General features: G+C 38.8%; 1 protein-coding gene and 1 long non-coding RNA gene across 2 annotated transcripts; one reads left to right on the plus strand and one right to left on the minus strand.

Annotated features, from left to right (window-relative positions):
• Positions 1-6,164: 6,164 nt before the first annotated feature.
• irx5a (iroquois homeobox 5a) lies at positions 6,165-9,632 on the minus strand. The gene is made up of 3 exons (XM_057362141.1): positions 9,072-9,632; positions 7,652-8,057; positions 6,165-7,174 (listed from the first exon to the last, which is right to left on the minus strand). Exons 1-3 carry the CDS (start codon positions 9,315-9,317, stop codon positions 6,483-6,485), a joined length of 1,344 nt encoding a protein of 447 aa, XP_057218124.1. The 5' UTR covers positions 9,318-9,632; the 3' UTR covers positions 6,165-6,482.
• A 224-nt stretch (positions 9,633-9,856) lies between these two features.
• Positions 9,857-19,574, plus strand: LOC130571326 (uncharacterized). Its single transcript, XR_008965068.1, has 4 exons — positions 9,857-10,022; positions 11,505-11,604; positions 18,607-18,640; positions 18,950-19,574. It is a non-coding gene; the product is annotated as an uncharacterized LOC130571326 (long non-coding RNA).
• The last annotated feature ends 242 nt before the right edge of the window (positions 19,575-19,816 follow it).

A 19,816-nucleotide genomic window follows, 5' to 3' on the forward strand; every position in this document is an offset into this window, starting at 1 on the left:
AAACAGTAAATGTGCTTTTAAGAGGACTGGTTTTATCAGTGACAGTCATTGCCAAGGCTCACCTGAATGGTAATCAGACGGAAATGAGCTTGTGTTGAAATCTCTCCTGTGTTCTGTAGCACAGTGTTTCACTGTGGCCCCTTTGCTCTGTGTTTGGCAGGCAGGTGAAATTATGGCATGCTACACCTATCTTGCCCAGATGGCTCTGATATTCTCAGCCAGAGAATTGCTTCTCAGACTGGAAATGGCGCCTTAAGTGAAAATGAGGTCAATCGATTATTTGAGCCTGGACTGAGGCTTGCCCCTGTAACAGGTATTTATGTGTTTGCCAGGGTGCTGTCTGGGGGGGGTTGAGGTGGTGTGCGGAGAGTCGCCACCGCACTGTGGGTTGAAGAGGGGCCACAGTTGGCATTTTATCAGTTAAAACGCCTCACTTGATAAGATGACCTATTATGGCTGTAAAGCACAATGCCATTCAGAGAGCTAGTTGGTGCTCTCTGGGCTGGCACATAGCCAGAATGCTTATTTTGGAAAAAGAGAAGATATAATATGTAAAAATGATTTTTTTGGATTTTGTTACTCATTTCTTGAGCTCTGTTGTGAATGTAAATTTGAAATACCTGTGTGTGGGCTTGCCAGAGGAATTTATGTTGAGTCCTTGTTTTCTTGCATTAATTGCTGGTTGTACATCATCAGCAAGAGCCTTCTCTTAATTGGCGTGTGTGGGACTTGAACACCCTGTGAAGCCTGAAAGAAAACAGTCACAGTGCACTATTTCCTCGTTTAGTGTGTGGTTTGTAGGTCCAGCCACACAGTGTTGTGACTGAGTAAAGTGCGTCTCAATTCCTTCTCATTAACATTCCCTAAACACACACAAAAGTGTGCGCGCACATAGAGAAACACTGCTGTCCTCACACAGCTCAAAATAACCCCAGCAAAGCATCAGCCGTATATCTGTATCTGGGGAACTGATCCAATTTCACAACTCACATTTGCATCCATCAGCCTGAGAAGGGTAAAAATCTCAGAAAACTGGTCAGATTTCTCTAAATAAAATAATAATAATGGTAAGAGGCAGAAAAAAATTTGACAATTCCCCCCATTCTCCTGCATAACTTCCATTATCAAGCTTGGCTTTTCCCCCAGGTGGGCTGAAGATAATGGCCGCTTGCTCCTGCTATCTCACAAAGCAGCGCATCAGAGCAGCCATTAGGCTAAATATCAGTGTCATAATGTGGAACAGATGTCTCGAAGAAAGGGATCATTTAAAAAGGCCAAATGTAAATAAACAGGCAGCGTGTAGACCTCCCTTCATCCCTTCTTTCCTCCATCCCCCTCTCCTTGCCCCCCTTTCTCGTGGACCTTGTGAAGTGCCCAAAAGAAAACAGTTCATCAATCTTAATCTGAACCATTAAGAATGTAATAATACTAGCTGCTTATCTAGGCAAAGTGGTGCGGTGGGACTCTTAGGACTTGAGCCTAATGTGTTGAAAACTCTCTGTTTTCGTTACTTGCAATGAAAAAGCATTTACATCGGCATTGAAGTGAAACGTTTCCATGCGTGTGCAGATTCCCTTTTTTAAAGTGTTGATATTTCATAGGCCTATACAGTGAACTGAAGTGACAGTTAGTACAGAACAGGAATAAAATAATTATATTTGCAAAGCAGAATTCGCACAAAGCTGATAGTAATGAATAGAAGCTGGAGAGGGGTGGGAAAGGGCCCAGTTTCTGACAAATTAAAGAATTGAATAATAATCAATAATAAAAATAATTAAAAAAATAGCTGCATGCTTATGTGAAAAAGTAAATGAGTAGTAGGATAATTTCATTTGTCAATAAATATCATTAGATTTATTTAAATTATCATTTTCTTTTGTAAATGTATTTAATTTAAATATTGCAAGTTGTGAATGCAGTTATCTGATAACAGATGAAATGTGGATTTATACTAATATAGCCTTACTGACTCTAAATAAACAAATAAACAATTGCTATTTTTATTCTTTCCATTATGTGGAGAGGACAATGTAGCTTAGTTCAAAAGCGTCTGTCTTCTTTCGTTCTAGTCATAATTCTGCGTTAACGTTTTCTTTCTTTAGTACAAATATTTGGTATGTAAGGTTTCACTTCAACCATCAGAAGGCTGAAAATGACACGTGTAATCTCTCCCTAGAGAGTCACAGGGAAACAGTGGGTGAAGTCCAGACTAAAGTGGGAGTAAATAGCAGTAAATCACACCCTGTCAACTCATCTGGGTCGACTTACGATGTGCGTCTGTCTAGCTAAAATGTTCCTTTAACGCGAACGATTTACACGCGTCGAATGGGCCGTGACTTTACAGAAAGGCCGCGCTTTATCTTGGCTCCCCCTCATCGGAGTCCGTGAAAGGATGTACGTCAGAGCAGCCATGACAACAGCTCGATTTTTGTGGGAGAAAATGTGGGCTAATTTGTGAAAATTACGCCCCGTGGTGTCGCGTCACACTCCTCGCCCGGCAGCAGCGCGGAGTGAAGAGAGAGGAAGAGAGAAACAGCTGGTGTGAATTTTTAGCACCCATAATTAATTAAGAGGTTCCTCAGTGGGATTGGATGATTAAATAAAAGGGAGGAGGTATTCCCAGCATGTAGGGAAGAGGCCACTCTGCCTGAATTTCTTTATGGAGAGTTTGGGTTGGAGATTATGTTTGGAGAACAATTTCTCACTTTCAAACACATTTTTACGAGTTTTTTTATTTTTATCTGCTCTCACAACGCTGCTTTCTCATTTCTTTCTCAGACTTCCTGTCAAGCAGGTATATTTTTTACTAGCGGGGTAAATCCACCGGCTTATTGTTCACTTAAAGGAAACACACACACACACCTTTCTGAATTTGGCCACACTTGCTCTGCTGCCTATAGCACATGTCCCAACGCATATTATAAGCAGGTCAAATAAAAGGGTGTCCTTTTACACATTCGAGCTGAATTTGATTCTGCTCAGCTGGAGTCGTGTCAGTGTGGAGGGATCAAATAGTCATTGGTTGTTATCAGGTGGACTGTTGGTATTACATCGAAATCCGTTTTTGAACACTTGGTCTCGTGCATTTAAACGGTGATTTAACGCTCATTTTTATCAACAGGTTCGGATTACGCCATAGACGTTACCTGTGTTTTTGGAGAGGCCCATTGCTCCTCGATTACTTGGCAGGTGTAATTTAAACTCGTGAACGATTAAGATCAGAAAAAATATCGAAATTGTTAGACGTATCTGTTTTAACTCCTATGTCTATCGGCGCAGAACCACGGCTCAGGAAAAAAGTTAATTTGGTATTTGGTTTTAGCTAGTTAGCTCCTGTAGACGATTCTTGAATATATGCAATCACATGGAAATATTTAATACCATATTTATTACCACAAGGGATTTATCAGGCAATTTATAGAAAACCGAAATGCTAGATCGCTTAGGTTGTTACTTGTATATGCTTTTAAATAAAACTATTTTTCAAGGGCACATTTTGTTTTCCTTAAAAATGTCCTCCTGCGTAAATATATCATTGTCGCGTTTTTAAGCGAATTTTTTGTAATCGAGCAGCCTGTAGAGACTGACAAGCTTTTCAACAGGCTTTTTGTATATTTTTTCAACTGTACGAGAATGTCTTAAAGGCTTTTAATTTAATAATTTCGTTAAATTTGACTATAACGCACAGTCTATACTAATTTGACAAACGAAAATTTCAATTAAGTGATTTCTGTTCACTTAGGTCGTTTGCTAAATATATTCTCGTTATAGCTTTTTTCCTGCCGATCTGCTAGATTGGTCTTTTACACGTGGGAACTGTCTTGCACTCACTTGACATGCACACACACTGTGAGTGTGGATCTCTTCCAACAATGAGCCTGAAATCCATTCAACTGGAAGAGAGACGCGGGAAAGAAAGTTGAACAAAGTCGTGTGGGATGATTGCGGAGTTCGCGCTCACTGCGGTATTCATTCTCACAAAAGCACCGACCGACCTGACTCCGACAGCCTTCTCGATTAATAGATCGCTTGTTGGTTTCACTTCAAAATAATCTGTACGCGTGTTAAAATATAGCCTTTATTTTCTATTCAAATATAATTCTTCTAATGCTAATCGAACGAACAAAAAATTCCCAATTATTTTTTGTTTTCCCAATTAAACGAGCTATCTCTTTCTTGGCGTTAAATGTGTGGTTATTTTTGCTTTTATGCCACTAAAAGCAAAATTTAGTGAGATGGATTTCACACCACTTTTACAAAAATAAATTAGACATCTTAAGTGTGTTCAAAAGTCTGTCTCTATTGTGCCTATAGGCGTTGTAATCAGCTTTGACATATTCCCCGTCTATCCTTTTAAATATCCAATTGATTTCTACCATGCGCAAAATGAGATTATTATCGATATTTTAATATTAAAGCCTATGTCAGCATAAGCGAGGATATTTTCAGAAAATGTGACAATTTATGCGAATGAATGTTTATTATATCTATTCACTAAAAGAAAAAATAGCCATCGTCCCTCAAGAAAATAAATTCCTGCATTTTAAAACTTCTAAAAGGGTTTATGCACAAATGGGGCATTGCATTGAATGCTTCAACTCCTAGAGGGATCAGCAAATAAAAACATAATTATGCTATTTAGCCGGGTGATGTGGTGCAGCGGCAGCTCCGTAACCTCCGAGAGATTAAATATAGCCGCCCCCCTCACCCGCTCTGCTGCCGGGGAAGGACATTAGAGCCGGGGGAATTAAATGAAACCCAGGGGACTTTTCAACTGGAGTGCGCAAAGTAAACTATAGAGATTAATGACACGACCTCAGACTGAATCAAGCCTCTTGCTTTTCTCCATTCTCTTAAGAATAATAATAATAGTAATAACAACAACAACGTAATTTTATGTAATTATAAAAACCGATCATAATAATATACATTACCACGTTCGATAAATACAATAATATAATAACAATAAAAAATGTTTAGTAGCAATAATTAAGGAAAATGCTGAATATAATCTACAAAAAACCTACCAAAAAAGTGCACTATTTTAAATTAAATTGTTTGTATACATCCCATGCTACGACAGTGGTAAAATTTCATGAGACCAAGATAAATAAAGTAATTTCAGGAAATACATTTTCTTTTTTAAAAGGTGTTCAAAATAATTTGAAAATAAATGTTTAAATAAATAGTTATAGCAGTTTGTCGTGATGGTTATATAGGATTTGTTTTGTCTTGTACTACCACATTTTCTTACTAAATTGTGTATTTTTTCAGATTATAAATAGCCTACAATTGCATGATGATATTTTTTGCATGGCACTTGAAGTCTTTAAACATTTTTCTAGCTTGTGATGGTAACTGTTTTACTCGGATCCCTGCGCTTGAAGAAGTTTCAGGCATTGAAATTAAGAGCAAGTGTGACACCTACCTGCGAGTGAGGGTAAAGGTGCAGGACAGTACTGAGGGACAGGCCATGCAATGCCAGAGGGATATTTTTGAAACATACACTTTTGAAAACCATCAGCGACTATAATCCAAACGCTATTAAGCCTATCCTACCATTTAATGATTTAACAGAACAGTATGCTCCCAGGCCCACTCCGCATCGCCGCGCGCCTCTAACCACTTTGCCACGCCTAGGACATAGTAATGAGGTCTAAATTTGGCATAAAATCGAACTCATTACTAGAGTTCGCCACCTGATTGCTTTGCATATAACACGACGCGGTTGCAATGTAATTGGGTTAAATGACTGCTCGACACTTTTGCCGCTGTTGTCATATCAATATTCACCCATTGAACCATCTCTTAGTTTGCAAATGTCAGATGAGTATTGTTCATAACCAATGCTATCTGGAGAATGTAAAAATCGACCGAGGAGCGTTTGCAAACTCTCGTCCCCGTATGGCTTTTTCCCACACCGCCTGAGTTTTCAATCTCTGCATCTGCTTTTTCTGTGTCAGAAAAGCACATTAACACACGGTTTACCTACTGATTCAAAGTATTTTCACACCGATCTAACTTTTGCTAGAGACATTGCATTGCGCTTGGCAATAATATACTTTTACGGCCATGATGTCTTCCGTCACATCCTTGTGTTATTTCTGTCGTTTGTGCAGCTATCAATTAACATTCACAGCCATGCATATTTTCAAATCAGGCGCTGCACACATTTTCTTTACCATAATTTACTTCAAAGATAGTGTATTGTCCATTTTAAATACAAAATGCTACATTAAATATACATATTAGTCTTTAATACAAATAGACTCGGGCGGCTGCATCGTTTAAGACAATTCTTAGAAGTTACATCCTCTTGATTACCTTTCAGAAACTAAGATTTCAGGATAAGCATTTACTCAGAAAATAATTGTCCTCGATTTTTTTTAATCAAAATGATCTTTTGCTTCTTCTTTTGCTTCTTCTTTTAAGCAACCACAAATAATAAATAAATGTCCGTGTGATTGGCGTTGAATCCGGTATTAAATGTTTGACATACCTTTCTTTAGCTCATAAGGTGAGTCTTTACAAAGATCTACGTGCGTTTGGCTTCTTACTTTGCTCTCTCTGACAAGAGCCTCGGCTCTGTTTAAAACAGTCTGGCTTAATCCATTAAAATGCGCCGTAGAGCCAGTGTTGGTGCCGTGGCTGCTGTGGATATGTCCGAAAGTGCTATAGTTCGTGTAGCCTGGGTAAAAAGGAGATGTGTAGTAAATAGGCCGAGAGAGCACAGTGTTGCTGGGGAGAGGGCACTGAGGGGACGACCGGGTCGGCGAGGCAGCTCTGGCTATGACTGTGCTTTGACCCAGGTCTGCGGCCTGCGGAGCCTCACTGCTCCCCTTGCACCTGTCCGAAGACGTGGCGATCTCGGCCAGTGACCAGAGTTTGGGTTTGGGCGCCGACGGGGGGGAATGAATAACAGACGTTACATTGCTGCTCCCCGTACTCGTGGCGTGGCCCGGTTCTGATTGCTTCTCTTGCGTAATGAGATCATTCCCTCTTTGTAGAATGGAAGGCGAAGAGGTGGTGGGTTTTGCCTGCTCAGCGAGCAAGTCCGTCCTCTCCTCTGAGTCTTTTAATTCCGAGTCTGTCAAAAGTGGATCAAGATCTTTAGAATGTGTCTCATCTCTAAACCTGTCGCATGGCATCTCCCCTGGGTTGATAAGTTTATGATCTGAAAAAAAAAGTAAACAGAATGGTCAACGCGTTAGCTTTAATTAATTTATTTTGTGTTATTTTTAATGAGAAAATACTGCAAATATTTTAAAATAGGCTAAGTGTTGTAGCGTTTTTTTAGTTACTCATTTAATAAACATAACATTTTATGCTACGAAAAAAAAACATATTTTTTTAATAATAACAATAACAACAACAACAATAATAATATCAATAATATGGCTATTTAAAGCTGTAAATGAGATTCCGTGCGCCAGCTGTGTCCTTATTATGCAGCCTGAGATAAATCAAGTGCAAAACACTGTACGTCACCAGGAAACCTCAGTCCATAAGAAGTCAAATTAGAGGAGTTCAAGGTGATTATTATTTAAAGCAATTCTCCCATTATAAATAATATACCACCATTAACCAGCAATCAATTTTGCGCCCGGAGTGGAAACGACTGCAATGAAAAATTGATGATTTTTCCACAGACCTGCCTCTGTGTCTGTGGAGTCTCCCTTGTCTGTGGGCTTGTTTGGCTCGTCGTCGTCGTTTTTTTCTAGATCAATGTTTTCGTCTTCCTCCTCGTCTTCGCTCCGGTTCCGTGGGGTCCAGGTCATCTTGTTCTCCTTCTTTAACCTTCTCCTAGCGTTGGCGAACCAGGTGGACACTTGAGTGAGGGTCATTTTAGTGATGATGGCCAGCATGATCTTCTCGCCTTTGGTGGGGTACGGGTTTTTCCGGTGCTCGTTAAGCCAAGCTTTCAGAGTGGCTGTGGCGTCCCGGGTTGCATTCTTCCGATAAGCTGGGTCCCCATACGGGTACGAGCCCAAGGGAGCAGCATATGGGTGATACCCTATAGATCCGGCCATGCCTGTCGTGTGGTCATACGGGGAGCTCTGCATGGAGCCAAAGCAATTGTTTTATTAACCAGATTTCACCATTTCGACACGATATAAAATTAGTAACAGATCACTAACACAAACACAAACACACAAAACACACAATAAACAAACACTCTCATACGCACACACATGCAAAGACAAACAAGCACATGTATGCCACATGTACGCTTCAAATCGAATTATTTAATACAGCGCGAGGCCGCTGGGTCAAGTTGGCAGCGTATCGTTTTTAATTTTGTCATTTTCCTAATTTCACAGCAATACCGGTTATGTATTGCAATTGCTATAACTTTAGCTTCAAAATCACATTTTTGTTTACGCTCATACAATGAGCTGTGACACTGTTTATTTATATGATAGAGCTAATTAGAAGTTCCAGCCTTATAGTCCATTGGGTCATCTGACAGTGTGTTGTACACGCATTGACCAGGGCTGGCCTGCTGATATATTTCACATTTAAATAGCCGGTAGAACATGTTTCCTTTTAAGTTGCTTTAAGTTGCTTATTTGCACAGAAGCACAGATGAGGACAAATTGGGCCCTAGTGACAATTTAATGTCGTTGATAGGCTATTAGAATTGTTCTCATCATTCAATTGTAATTTCCTCGCAAGAACGAGTAGCCGCAAAAGACAAAAAAATACACTTATTAAATATTTTTTTTTCGAGTTATTATGCGCGTTTGTGGGCATGTTTCTTTCTGTAGTCTTTCTGGAATTTGTTTGTAAGAAATGTTTGCGTAATTTACTAATGTCATTTTATTAGTAATGTCTGTTTGGGCATAATTTTTACTTTCGTCTTAATTTTGTTATGATTAGTATTTTAAGAATTATTAAACCCAACAAATTACGGCAATGCAAATTTGATTACTAAAACAGCAAATGTTGCGCTGCAATAGCCTAACTGATGCGTAATGTTTGCGTCATACTCGGAACTCATAATATACTTCGCAAGTATACTGGTCAACTTTTCGTATGAATGAATATATAAGAAAACAAAACGCACTTACCACATAAGAAGTGAAAGTGGCAGCGGCGGCGGCTGCATCAGCACTGTATTGGAGATGGGAATTGTAGCCTGGCGAGGCGCTGGTGAAAGCTGTAGATCCGGCATAGGGAGCGAAAGCAGAGCCAGAGGAAGATCTCCCCAGTTCCTCAGTCCGGGGTCCCGATATCACACTCGTATTGTAGGCAGGACACGAATAGAGTGCTAAAGAGGCGGATGGCTGATACAAGTAGCCCTGAGGGTACGCCATGGTGAAGATCCAAGTATAAACTTTTCACTTGAATTCTATGCCCTCAAACTCTCACGCGCTCTCCGCGCTCGCTCATAGAGTTCCAGACCTCCGTCCCGTCCTCCTCAGTGTGATAGAGGTGATGTAAATTAAACAGATCGACGAATGCATAGACTTCACACTGGTTAATAAGTCGTTGTCAGGCTTCAGCCAGGTTGTTTTCACTCACACGCGGATTTTAGAGCCACTCTCTCACCCTCTGAGCGCGCTGTGTCTCTCATGCCGAACGCGCGGAACAAGTTTTTGCTCTCTGATAAGGCTTTGCATCGGAGAGTGTCCTGCCAGGATGCTAAGTTGGAAATTGACGATTCTGACGCCTACTAAGAGCCTCTCGCTCCTCCTCTCGGGGTGTAGTCATCGAAGGAAAGCAAACTGGAGCTGGGTTACGAGACTCTCTCTCTCTCTCTCTCTCTCTCTCTCTCTACATTCGTACCATGGCGCTCACTAACAATCTCCCCCGCTACCCCTATTTTTGTCTCTAACAAGCGTCGTTGCCTTAGACTGAGCAGCTACAGCCCCTGGATGGCGGTCTCATGCGAGCCAGTACATCAACTTCAACTTTGCTCATTTTCTAAATACATGAAGCCTTCATTTTTACACATGGTTAATAACAAACGGACTCTTATCTTCCTGGGACGGCTTGCAAAATACGAGGAGACGCTACAAGTACTACTATTTGCAGTTCTTCGTCCTTCTGGTTTTTGGTTGTTGTCTGCGCTTAGTTTGAGCGTGTAGAAATAATTTTGCGACATTCGTTGATTGTACCATGTGACCAATGACTATGAGCGACCTGTTTTGACGTAGGCTATCTTGAAAATGTTAAGTTTGAAAAAATGTTGTGGAGAATATGTTTAGACCATTTTTTATTGCCTCGGTTATTAATTGGAAACAGAATTATTTCCAGTAGTTGTCGAACCATTTTAGCAAACGAGACTGTATGTGTGCTTCGATCAATTCTCAGCGGTAAGAGAGTGAAGAAGTAACTTTGACAGGTGTTAACTGATTTGTCCACCGGACAGTTTTCTCCTTAGATCCCGGAACAAGCTATCTTCTTCTCCTTTACACCAAAGCCCAAGCGCCGACAGATTAAGACCATATGAACCACGGCAAATCCGCCACGACCAGGGGCTCTAAATCCCTTTGATTCAAACAGATACATTTCTCTGCGGCCGATGCGCATGTATGAATCTTTAAAAACGTGTGTATCATCGCATATGGATGTATTTGAAAAAGAATAAATAATGGATATAAAAAAACACAACTTCAACAGATCATTTACTGAATTGCCTTGATACAAATATTTGAATCTAATCCAAATTGTAATAGTATTTTTTTGTTAAATTGTACCGTGCAGAAGCACGCAAATAATTTAAAACAGAAGTGGGGCAGATATTTATGAACTGCACGGATTACTTGATTTATCTAATACCTAATATTTTATACCAATATATCAGGTTAGGTAAAAATAAATATCATGTTGCTGATTGGAATAAGAATAAAACGAACAAAAATGAAAAATGGTGTCCAAATAACTTCATGCAGTATTTGGTGAACTGATTGTGTCTCTCTGAACCGAAAGGGATCGCTGTAGGCGCTGCTACAGAAAATGTGCATGGGGTCACGTGTTTCTGCACTCTGAAAACCTCTCAAGAGTGAAGAATGATGACGCTCAAACTTAGTGGACCAATGCTAAGTTAAAAGCACAACAAACAGTAAACAGAAGAAGATATTATGTCGACTGTGATATAAGCCATTTTGAATGCATCTGCGCTTTACAGCTGCACCACCACCTGCGAAACTCCGTTTGGGACAAAATAATAATATTCAGTATTGATAGCACGCTATTTGATGTAGATAAAAATAAAACATGCATATTATGATGTTTTAAATATTTAAATAATTGTCTAGATTAAATTTGACTTATTGATTTAGGAGTCAGCCGTGATTTTATTAATTCCAACCCCATGCAGTCTACTAGCCTAACTATTTTTGTTTACAGTTTTTGCTAAAGCACAGTGGAAGTGGGCAATGCTCAGTCACCTTTAAATAGCACATCTATTTGTATGGATAGCTGGGCTAGCATTTAAATGACGTCAGTATTCATTGATAGACTACTATCGGCAGTAATGAGTTCCTCTTCACCAATAGGATTTGATAAGCAGCCTGTTTAGCGACATTGGAGGGGTGACTGAAGGAAGGCATGGAAAGAGAAATGCAGCAAGGAGTAGTCGCACACGCTGGCAGAAAGGTAGGTGCTCATTTAACCTAAATGACATTCTTTATAATTCATATAGTCACCGTCGTGTAGGTGAACGAAGAAGCTTAGAACAGCACTTTTGAGCGTGATGTTGTAGCAAAATGTGACGATTTAAAAATGGTTGTGTTGTATTGTACCGTTTCGTTTTGTTTTGAAAAGCGAGCTCCCGTGAACTCCAAGATTGGACGGTAAGGGGAGGTGTAGGCTTATGTTAGGATACGCACTCCTACTGATTATACAAGCCATTCACCTAAACTGAGTAACGAATCGCGTAAAGACTTAAAAGTGGTACTGTTTTTTTTATAATTAATTTAACCGTTTTGTTTACAGTCATACAACGTTTAATGCGAATTGCGTTCTATACAGACAACAGTGTAGGCTATGTCGTCACAGAATAATGTCAAACGAAGTACAACTGGGCCGACAAAAAAGAGACAGAGGGCTAGGGGGTGTTGTTTCAAGTAGTGTTTCTTTTTTCAGCAAAATGCCTCAGGGAAACGACGTCATTTAATTTGGATTTAGAAACTATTATTAGAAAGCATTATCTATTGTAGCAGACTAATTGCTTCTCGCGTTCACGCGCGAAATGGTCTGGTTAAACAAAAGTTAGTTAACGTGAAGTGCGTGACAGGTTTCCTCGAGGCTCGAGGTTAGGAGTGTCTCCGCCGACGGCAGTGGACAGCCGGTAACGTGTAGCCTGCCTCTCTCTGTGTCCCCTCAAACGGATTTTAGCCACTTCAAATCTGCCCTAAACCGATTAGTTGACGCCAAATATTCTTTGATGTATTAGCTAAGGGGTTTTGCCACTTGGAAGCCAATTGAAATTCTAAACAGTCCCCCGCTAATGCTTTGGGGAATCCGTAGCGAATAATGGATGTGATTTATTTTTGACCTTGCCGTTTTTATGAAATGATTAAACACATGTGCACAAGAAGGCCCTATCCTCTAGGCAATAAAGAATATAAACAATAATAATAATAATAGGTAACATTATCTAGTATTTTTAGATAAGATAGATAAATAATTTAAAATAAATGTATATTCTTTTTTATATTACTATCAAATAAGCACTTTACAAAAAAACCTTTAAAAAGAAAAAAAAACTTTTCTTTTTATTCATGAGTCATGTGTCCCTCTTTAAAACCATTATTAAATCACTATTACCAATAGTGCAGAGTGTTGTGTCCTAATTTACAGACACTTTGAGAGCATGTGAAACTCATTTTAGTTTATCTATTGTCCAGGAGTTGTTAGTAATGTTATTTAAAATGTCAATTCCATGTCATCCTTTTTTTGAGTTTTATTCTGTTTATTTCGTCAACGAATAAAATTCATAAATAATCATATAGTTCAATATTTATGTGAACTGTTGTTTATATTTTGTGATGTGCTGCATGTTTTCAGTCATAAGAATACTGCTTGTACAAGAACTGTAATAGCCATGATCCAAATATGTTTGTAAGTAGGGCATAAGATCAAAAGGGACAATGCTGATCCCTTTAAAGGGCAATCTATATCCATCAGTGCTCTGGTTTGTAGAGGTTCTTTTATTGAAACTACCTAGATTGTTGATGCAGGGGTTCATTTATTTTAAACATGATTACTCTGGTATTCTTTTCTGACCCCTGGAACAGATGCAAAAACCGCATGTGGGAGTTCCAGCAGATTTAATCGACTTGCTGATTCTCATCATGATAGCCTTTCCCAACCCAGTCAATTTTAAAGTGTTCATGTACTAGGCAGAGATAGACCGGGTCCCCAGGACCCCCAGCTGAGGCTCCATATTCCCGGTAGTGTTCTTCAGAGGCCCCTGGTGACTGACAGGCTGTTAGCCAGGCTAAACGATGTGATGATGAGCTTTTTATGAGAATGGATTTCGAATCGAGAGATTTCAGACAAAGATTGTGTGCATTTTTCTTTCTCTTTTTCTCTCGCTGTCTCTCCCTCCCCCTGTCTTCCTCCTCTGTCAGCTGGCTAGATTATGATTGATTTGGTTGAAATGGATTGTAGGAAGCAGACATTGATTTTTCAATGACTTCTCAACCAAAAATATTTAAAGTTGTATCCACTGGGTGGAAATTCTAGCGTCCGACATTCTTTTTCTTCTGCCTTTGTCTTTCTTTGCTCTCAGAGGCAGAAAGCACCATAATGCAGTCTAGTCAACGATGAGACAAATGACCTGTAATGTTATTTTGAAATGAGTCAGTAGGCCGAGGGACTGAAGGAGTATTGATTGAACCTAATGAGGATTGAGTGTTAGGAAAATAAGCTTTTTCAGGGTTTTGCTGAAGCATCTTTTATCAGCACATGCAAGCATAACTACCCGTGTTCTCCCGACCACAGCACTGCTGCTGATAACTCTCTTCCATGGCTCATTTGCTGACTGCTAATATTATGGGCACAGATCAGTAACAGACTGTTGAAGAATGACTGCTGATGAAATAGTTTAAGGACACATTTGTTAAGAAAAAAAAATACTGAAAAGGGGAGATTTCTAGCTGGCATATAACATTTTTCAGTTTGATAAAGTTGCACAGATTGTATTAGAACAAATATGGACAAGCTAATTTGTAGTTTGGGGACACATTTGGGGACTGAATAGCAATTTCAGCATAAAATCACAATCCACAACCATTATTTCAGTGGTGTCATTATGTCTTTTTCTCAAAAGAATTTTATCAGCTTTGCTTTTAATGTCTGAATGAACCTTGCTATAGTTCTTAGCATTTTATAAATTCGATGCGAAGAGAAGCAACCTCATTTGATCCCGATACGAGTTCATGCAAGTGATGCATAATTTAAACTCTTATTTTACATTGACACCAGTAAGAGTAGATTATTTATTTAACTATGGATTCATTTGAATGATAATACGATCATTTACTACGGGATCTAACCTTTCTGACCACAAAACAACACCTATAAAGTCAATATTAATAAAGATGTTTTGCATGGAATAATTAATAATTGTTTCTAAGCAAGTTATATATTTTTATTGCATTGTTCACAATTCTATTGTTTTGTTAGTTCTGAATAAGTTGTGATGCTTAAGAAAATAGATTTTGCCTACAAGTTTGACAGTTTATCTGTTGTTGATTTGTTTCTTTTGTTATGCATAATGTGATGAATCAAAACAAACAAACATAGTGGTCTCTTGCAATCTCTCCAGCAAGGGCCTCAATGAATCTTTGCAGTCCCTGACCTGTCAAAATGACTATAATTGGTGTGAGAAAACAAGCACCCACAGTTGTTTTATTTCTGACTGGAGTTGTCAGTGCACAAAACATGATAAAAAGACCTTCTGGGGATTAGAGTAAATGTGATTAAAATGCTGATTTTTACAAGAATTGATGGAAAACGTGACTTTAGTTGCATGTCATGTCAACACCCAACCAAAAAGACCATAGTGTTTAAATTAACAGCTGTTGGAAGTGTGAAAGTCTGAGAAATATATGTATGTTTACCTATTTATATATTATCTTTTTGTATATACTATGTCACTGCATTGGTATCAGTGTTATTTTGCCATCTTTGCACCATACGGTACACTCTTTCATCCACGGATCATTTTACTTTTTAAGCAAACCCCTCCTTCTGTTGGTCAGCATTGTGCCACGCCCACTCTACATGCACGCATGGTACTGAGGTTTGAGCAAGTAGTTCCGGCCCCCTGTTACAGGTAATCAGCTGAAGATATGGCATAATTCTTAGGAGAAGTTGTGTTCTCTTCCACGAGCAGCAGCGTGTTGTTGTTGTGTTTCCTCTGAGCACCTCTTTGATGCCATATCTTCTTACATTCACTCAATCCCAGCAGCCATGTTTCATAAACATCCAACAGAAAACATCCTCTGCATTTGAAATGTAGATGGCTTTTTTTGCCTGCCTCTCCGCATACCGCGCTTGCCCTCTCGCATTCTCCTGCCGTCACTCTCTTGCAGCAGAGGTGTAGGGTTTCTCTCCACTGCCTTTGATGCATTCGAACAGCTACCCGATCAAGCCTCAACGTTTTGGGTGTCAGGTGTAATCTGTGGCAACAACAACGCGAGCGAGGCCTCATTCCCCATTTGCTCCTCGTTAGGATGATATCACTGAGGTGCTGGATCCAAATTAGCTGTTTTGTTATGCTGCGATAGCACATGATACAGCCTCTCATAGTACATTAGGGATGCATGTGAGAACAGCATGGCAAAATGCAGACCATTTGGAATTCTATAAATAACTATGCTTTTGTACGTAGCTGTTTTAAAGGTTTATATTTAATTGTGGACATTTTTAACACTAGAACCGCCAGTTCGCTGTATACGTAAAACTGCCAGCGGGTAAAATATCTCCATACACATGAATATTGTTTTGATAAAGCAAAAAAGCTTATCATGTCACTGTTTTATATGACTGTCATGACAATGTAATGTCTAGAGACATGAAATTATTATTTTTAGTGATCAGCTATGATTTTGTGCTGTTGTTTTATGTTCAAAGCTAAAGTGAGAAAATCACTTTTCCTAACGGTATATATAATAATTGATGCAATGATAAGTCGGACAAGAGAACAAAACATGGGGTAAAATCATAAAAAATAAAGGCATGAGGTAAATTTGACCCAACGGTGCTTAAAGGTATAAAGTACCTTTTATAGGTAAAATTTCGTGAATTCATTATTTACAATAATTTATATTAAGTTCGTTTATGGGCTAGTTGTCATGTCTCTTTAAATTTTAAATGCCCCGCCCCACATCTAAAGACCGTTAAGAGCAGGACATCGTTGACATGACTGCTTGATTGGCATCGCTCCGGTGAAGCTAACTTCAGCAAAAAAATGGAGAATAATAAACCTCCACTCGCAGTCAGGAAGAGGAAGCTTCTACTTTTTTGAGGGGTAATTTTCTCTCTCTCTATATCGTTCCACTATATTTATCAACTCCATGTCGGGGCTTTTGTATTCCTTGCGTAAATTATTATTAGGCCTAGTTTCTTGCAGTTAAACGAGTCTTTTGCAACAAAAAGTATAATCACAAAGTGTCAATCATCCAGTTCTTTTTAGGGAAAATAGTAAATACTACATTGGTAAATAATGCTAGAATTATTCTGTTGGACGTACACTACTGTTCAAAAGTAATTTCTGTTCACCAAGCCTGCATTGATTTGATCCAAAATACAGTAAAAGATGCCTGTTCTTTTATGTAAGCCTGTTTTTAATAAATAGTATATAGTTATGCATATTATGAACAAATATATTGTGTATTTTGTATAAATTGTATATTGCAAGACTAACCCCCACCAAAAAAAGGCTTATTAAGGCTTGATTCAATTCGAGCACTGCTTCAAAGCTCTTTTTCTCATAATAGGGTTATTGGTGGAACCATCTATAGTCTTGGTTGTTCTTCCAGGAATTTTCTAAGATTCTTGAATAACCCCATATCCAGTTATGAAGTTTTGGAGTCACCTTTTCACTACACTGGGACCTCAAAGTGCTTTTTGGTTATTGAAGGAACTGAAATTCTAAAAAATGGTTATTGTAAGATCCGTAAACATGTAAGTGGTTCCTGGAGAATCTCTCTTGTATAAGACTGTCATGGCTAGCGTGGCGGAAGAACCCAATTGCAGGCAGGAGGGGTAGAAGGGGTTAACAAAGACTTTATTAATTCAAAACACAAAACAAAAACCCACGAGGGGGTGTAAAACAGGAACAGAACTAAGATACAAAACATGAAACAAAAACTTACCACAATGGGGGCAGAACAAGAACTAAAAATAATCAACAAAACTCGACCAAACGTCTCACACAGAACCACGGCAGGGTAAACACAAAACTCAATCCACGGACAAGGTGAAGAACAGGAACACTGAACGCAAGTACATACAATCCACGAGCACAGGACAATGAAACATGAGGGCATTTATAGGGGAACAAACAAAGGAAGATAACGAGGGGCAGGTGAGAAACATAAGACAAGGCAGGGAAGCAATACTGAAAATGAGAGGGGCGGGGCCAATGACAAGACAGACAAACACATGGAGTGTCAAAAGATAAACACCCCATGGTTTTCTCATACAAAACCAAAGGCAATTCTCAGCAAGCTTTAGATTTCACAATTAATTATTTTATATTAAGATTATAATAATTGGAGACAAAACATTTTTTTCTACACGTAGATCTGAACGTAGATCACTGAAATCTGTTGAAAAATATAAACGTTGTTGTACTTTCCATCCAAACAAAGTGCAGCTTTCCTATTCACTGTGTTTATAGCGCAATCTTGCGCTCCACAGTACTGTGGCGTTGTTGTTGGCCCATTGTCGCAGCATCATTGCATGTGTTTAACGTTTACAGCTCTGCACAGACTGGTCACACCGTATGACAAAATAAATCATACAGCATTAGAAAAGCATTTCTAAAGCATACGGAGCAGTCAGTTCACAAATAGCTCTCACTGTACTTTGATGTCATACGCCGATGGGTTTTGAGATTAAACATCTGTCTGTGGTACGAGGCGGCTGCAGTAGCCTATGAGTGCTCTCCTACGTTGCGCGACAGGTGGGAATGGGTTCAAAATAATGGATCTTTCCTCAACGCAACAACCTCGTATGACTGTCCCATTATAGGTGAGTGAAGTAAAAAATAAAAATAAATATAGTAACTATATACTATGTTTATACATGTATACTAATACATACATGTACGTCTAATTGTATGGCTGTTTTTTGCTGTTTAACCGTTTATTTAGTACATAGTGTAGACAGCGCTTGTTTTAGCCCAGATGCTAACAAATATAATGAAGCTTGTGGGGCTAAATGGTAGCTTTAAATAACAAACAATGACTTTGTCACTTTTAGCTATTATGTTTACTTTTAGTGAATGTAGCGCTTTATTTTTTATTAACAAATTGTTGTTTGTGTTAAATGGTTTACCCACCCACCCATGTTACATAAATTGTCTGTAATTTACTTACTATTTTTATCATAATCAGTTCTGTTTTTGTCTTTTTTCCTCAGAACTTTCAATATTTTCCAGTTGAGCAGCAAAAATGTAAGTATTATATTTATTAAGATATTGCACATTATGAGTTTTTATTATTATCTTATTTGTTATATTTGCACATGTAAAAATACTAATTGACAATGAAAAAATCTGAATAAAGTTTAAAATTAGATTATTACAGTTATTGATATAAATACTCCTTAACCACAGACCAAAGCAGTGAATAAAATACCAGGCATTGTAATATTTAGTTTATTTTTGCCATTGTAAACCAATGCGTGATGTGCTAAATGAATCAAATGTTTTGTTAGATGTTTTCTAAATCCCTCTTTTTTTGTCTCCATGTCTTATTCCCAGCGACACCCAAGGCCAACAGACCCAGCTCCAGCCCACCTGATGCTCATCTTTGCACTGCCTGGGACACCTAAGGCTAACAGGCGCAGCTCCCGTTCTCTTTTTGTCGTGAATACATATCTACTTTATATATAGACGTGCTCAAATTTGTTAGTACCCCTGCACAAAAAATGAAGAATGCACAATTATTTTCTCTGAAATAACTTGAAACTGACAAAAGTAATTGGTATCCACCATTGTTTATTCCATATAGAAATCAGACTTTGCTTTTGATTTTTTATTCAGCATAATATTGTAAATAATAAAACAAATGAAAATGTCATGGACAAAAATGATGGGACTCCTAACCTAATATTTTGTTGCTCAGCCTTTAGAGGCAATCACTGCAAGCAAACGTTTTCTGTAGCTCTCAATGAGACTTCTGCACCTGTTAACGGGTAGTTTGGCCCACTCTTCCTGAGAAAACTGCTCCAGCTGTCTCAGGTTTGATGGGTGCCTTCTCCAGACTGCAAGTTTCAGCTCTTTCCATAGATGTTCAATGGGATTCAAATCAGAAGGCCACTTCAGAATAGTCCAATGTTTTGTTCTCATCCATTCTTGGGTGATTTTGACTGTGTGTATTGGGTCATTATCCTGTTGGAGGACCCATGACCTGCAACTGAGAAAGAGCTTTCTGACACTGGACAGTACGTTTCGCTCCAGAATGCCTTGATAGTCTTGAGATTTCATTGTGCACTGCACAGATTCAAGGCACCCTGAGCCAGATGCAGCAAAGCAGCCCCAAAACATAACCGAGCCTACTCCATGTTTCACTGTAGGTATGGTGTTCACTTCTTTGAAAGCTTGACTTTTTCATCTGTAAATATAGAG

This window comes from Triplophysa rosa, linkage group LG1 (assembly GCF_024868665.1).
Source record: "Triplophysa rosa linkage group LG1, Trosa_1v2, whole genome shotgun sequence".
NCBI lineage: Eukaryota > Metazoa > Chordata > Actinopteri > Cypriniformes > Nemacheilidae > Triplophysa > Triplophysa rosa.

Bases quoted from the DNA above. Each gene is read 5' to 3' on its own strand.
- irx5a (XM_057362141.1), bottom strand. From the start codon at position 9,317: ATGGCGTACCCTCAGGGCTACTTGTATCAGCCATCCGCCTCTTTAGCA. The intron at 8,058-9,071 runs GTAAGTGCGTTT...GGCTCCATGCAG, and splicing joins CCACTTTCACTTCTTATGTG to AGCTCCCCGTATGACCACAC. The intron at 7,175-7,651 runs GTCTGTGGAAAA...TTTTTTTTTCAG, and splicing joins CTCCACAGACACAGAGGCAG to ATCATAAACTTATCAACCCA.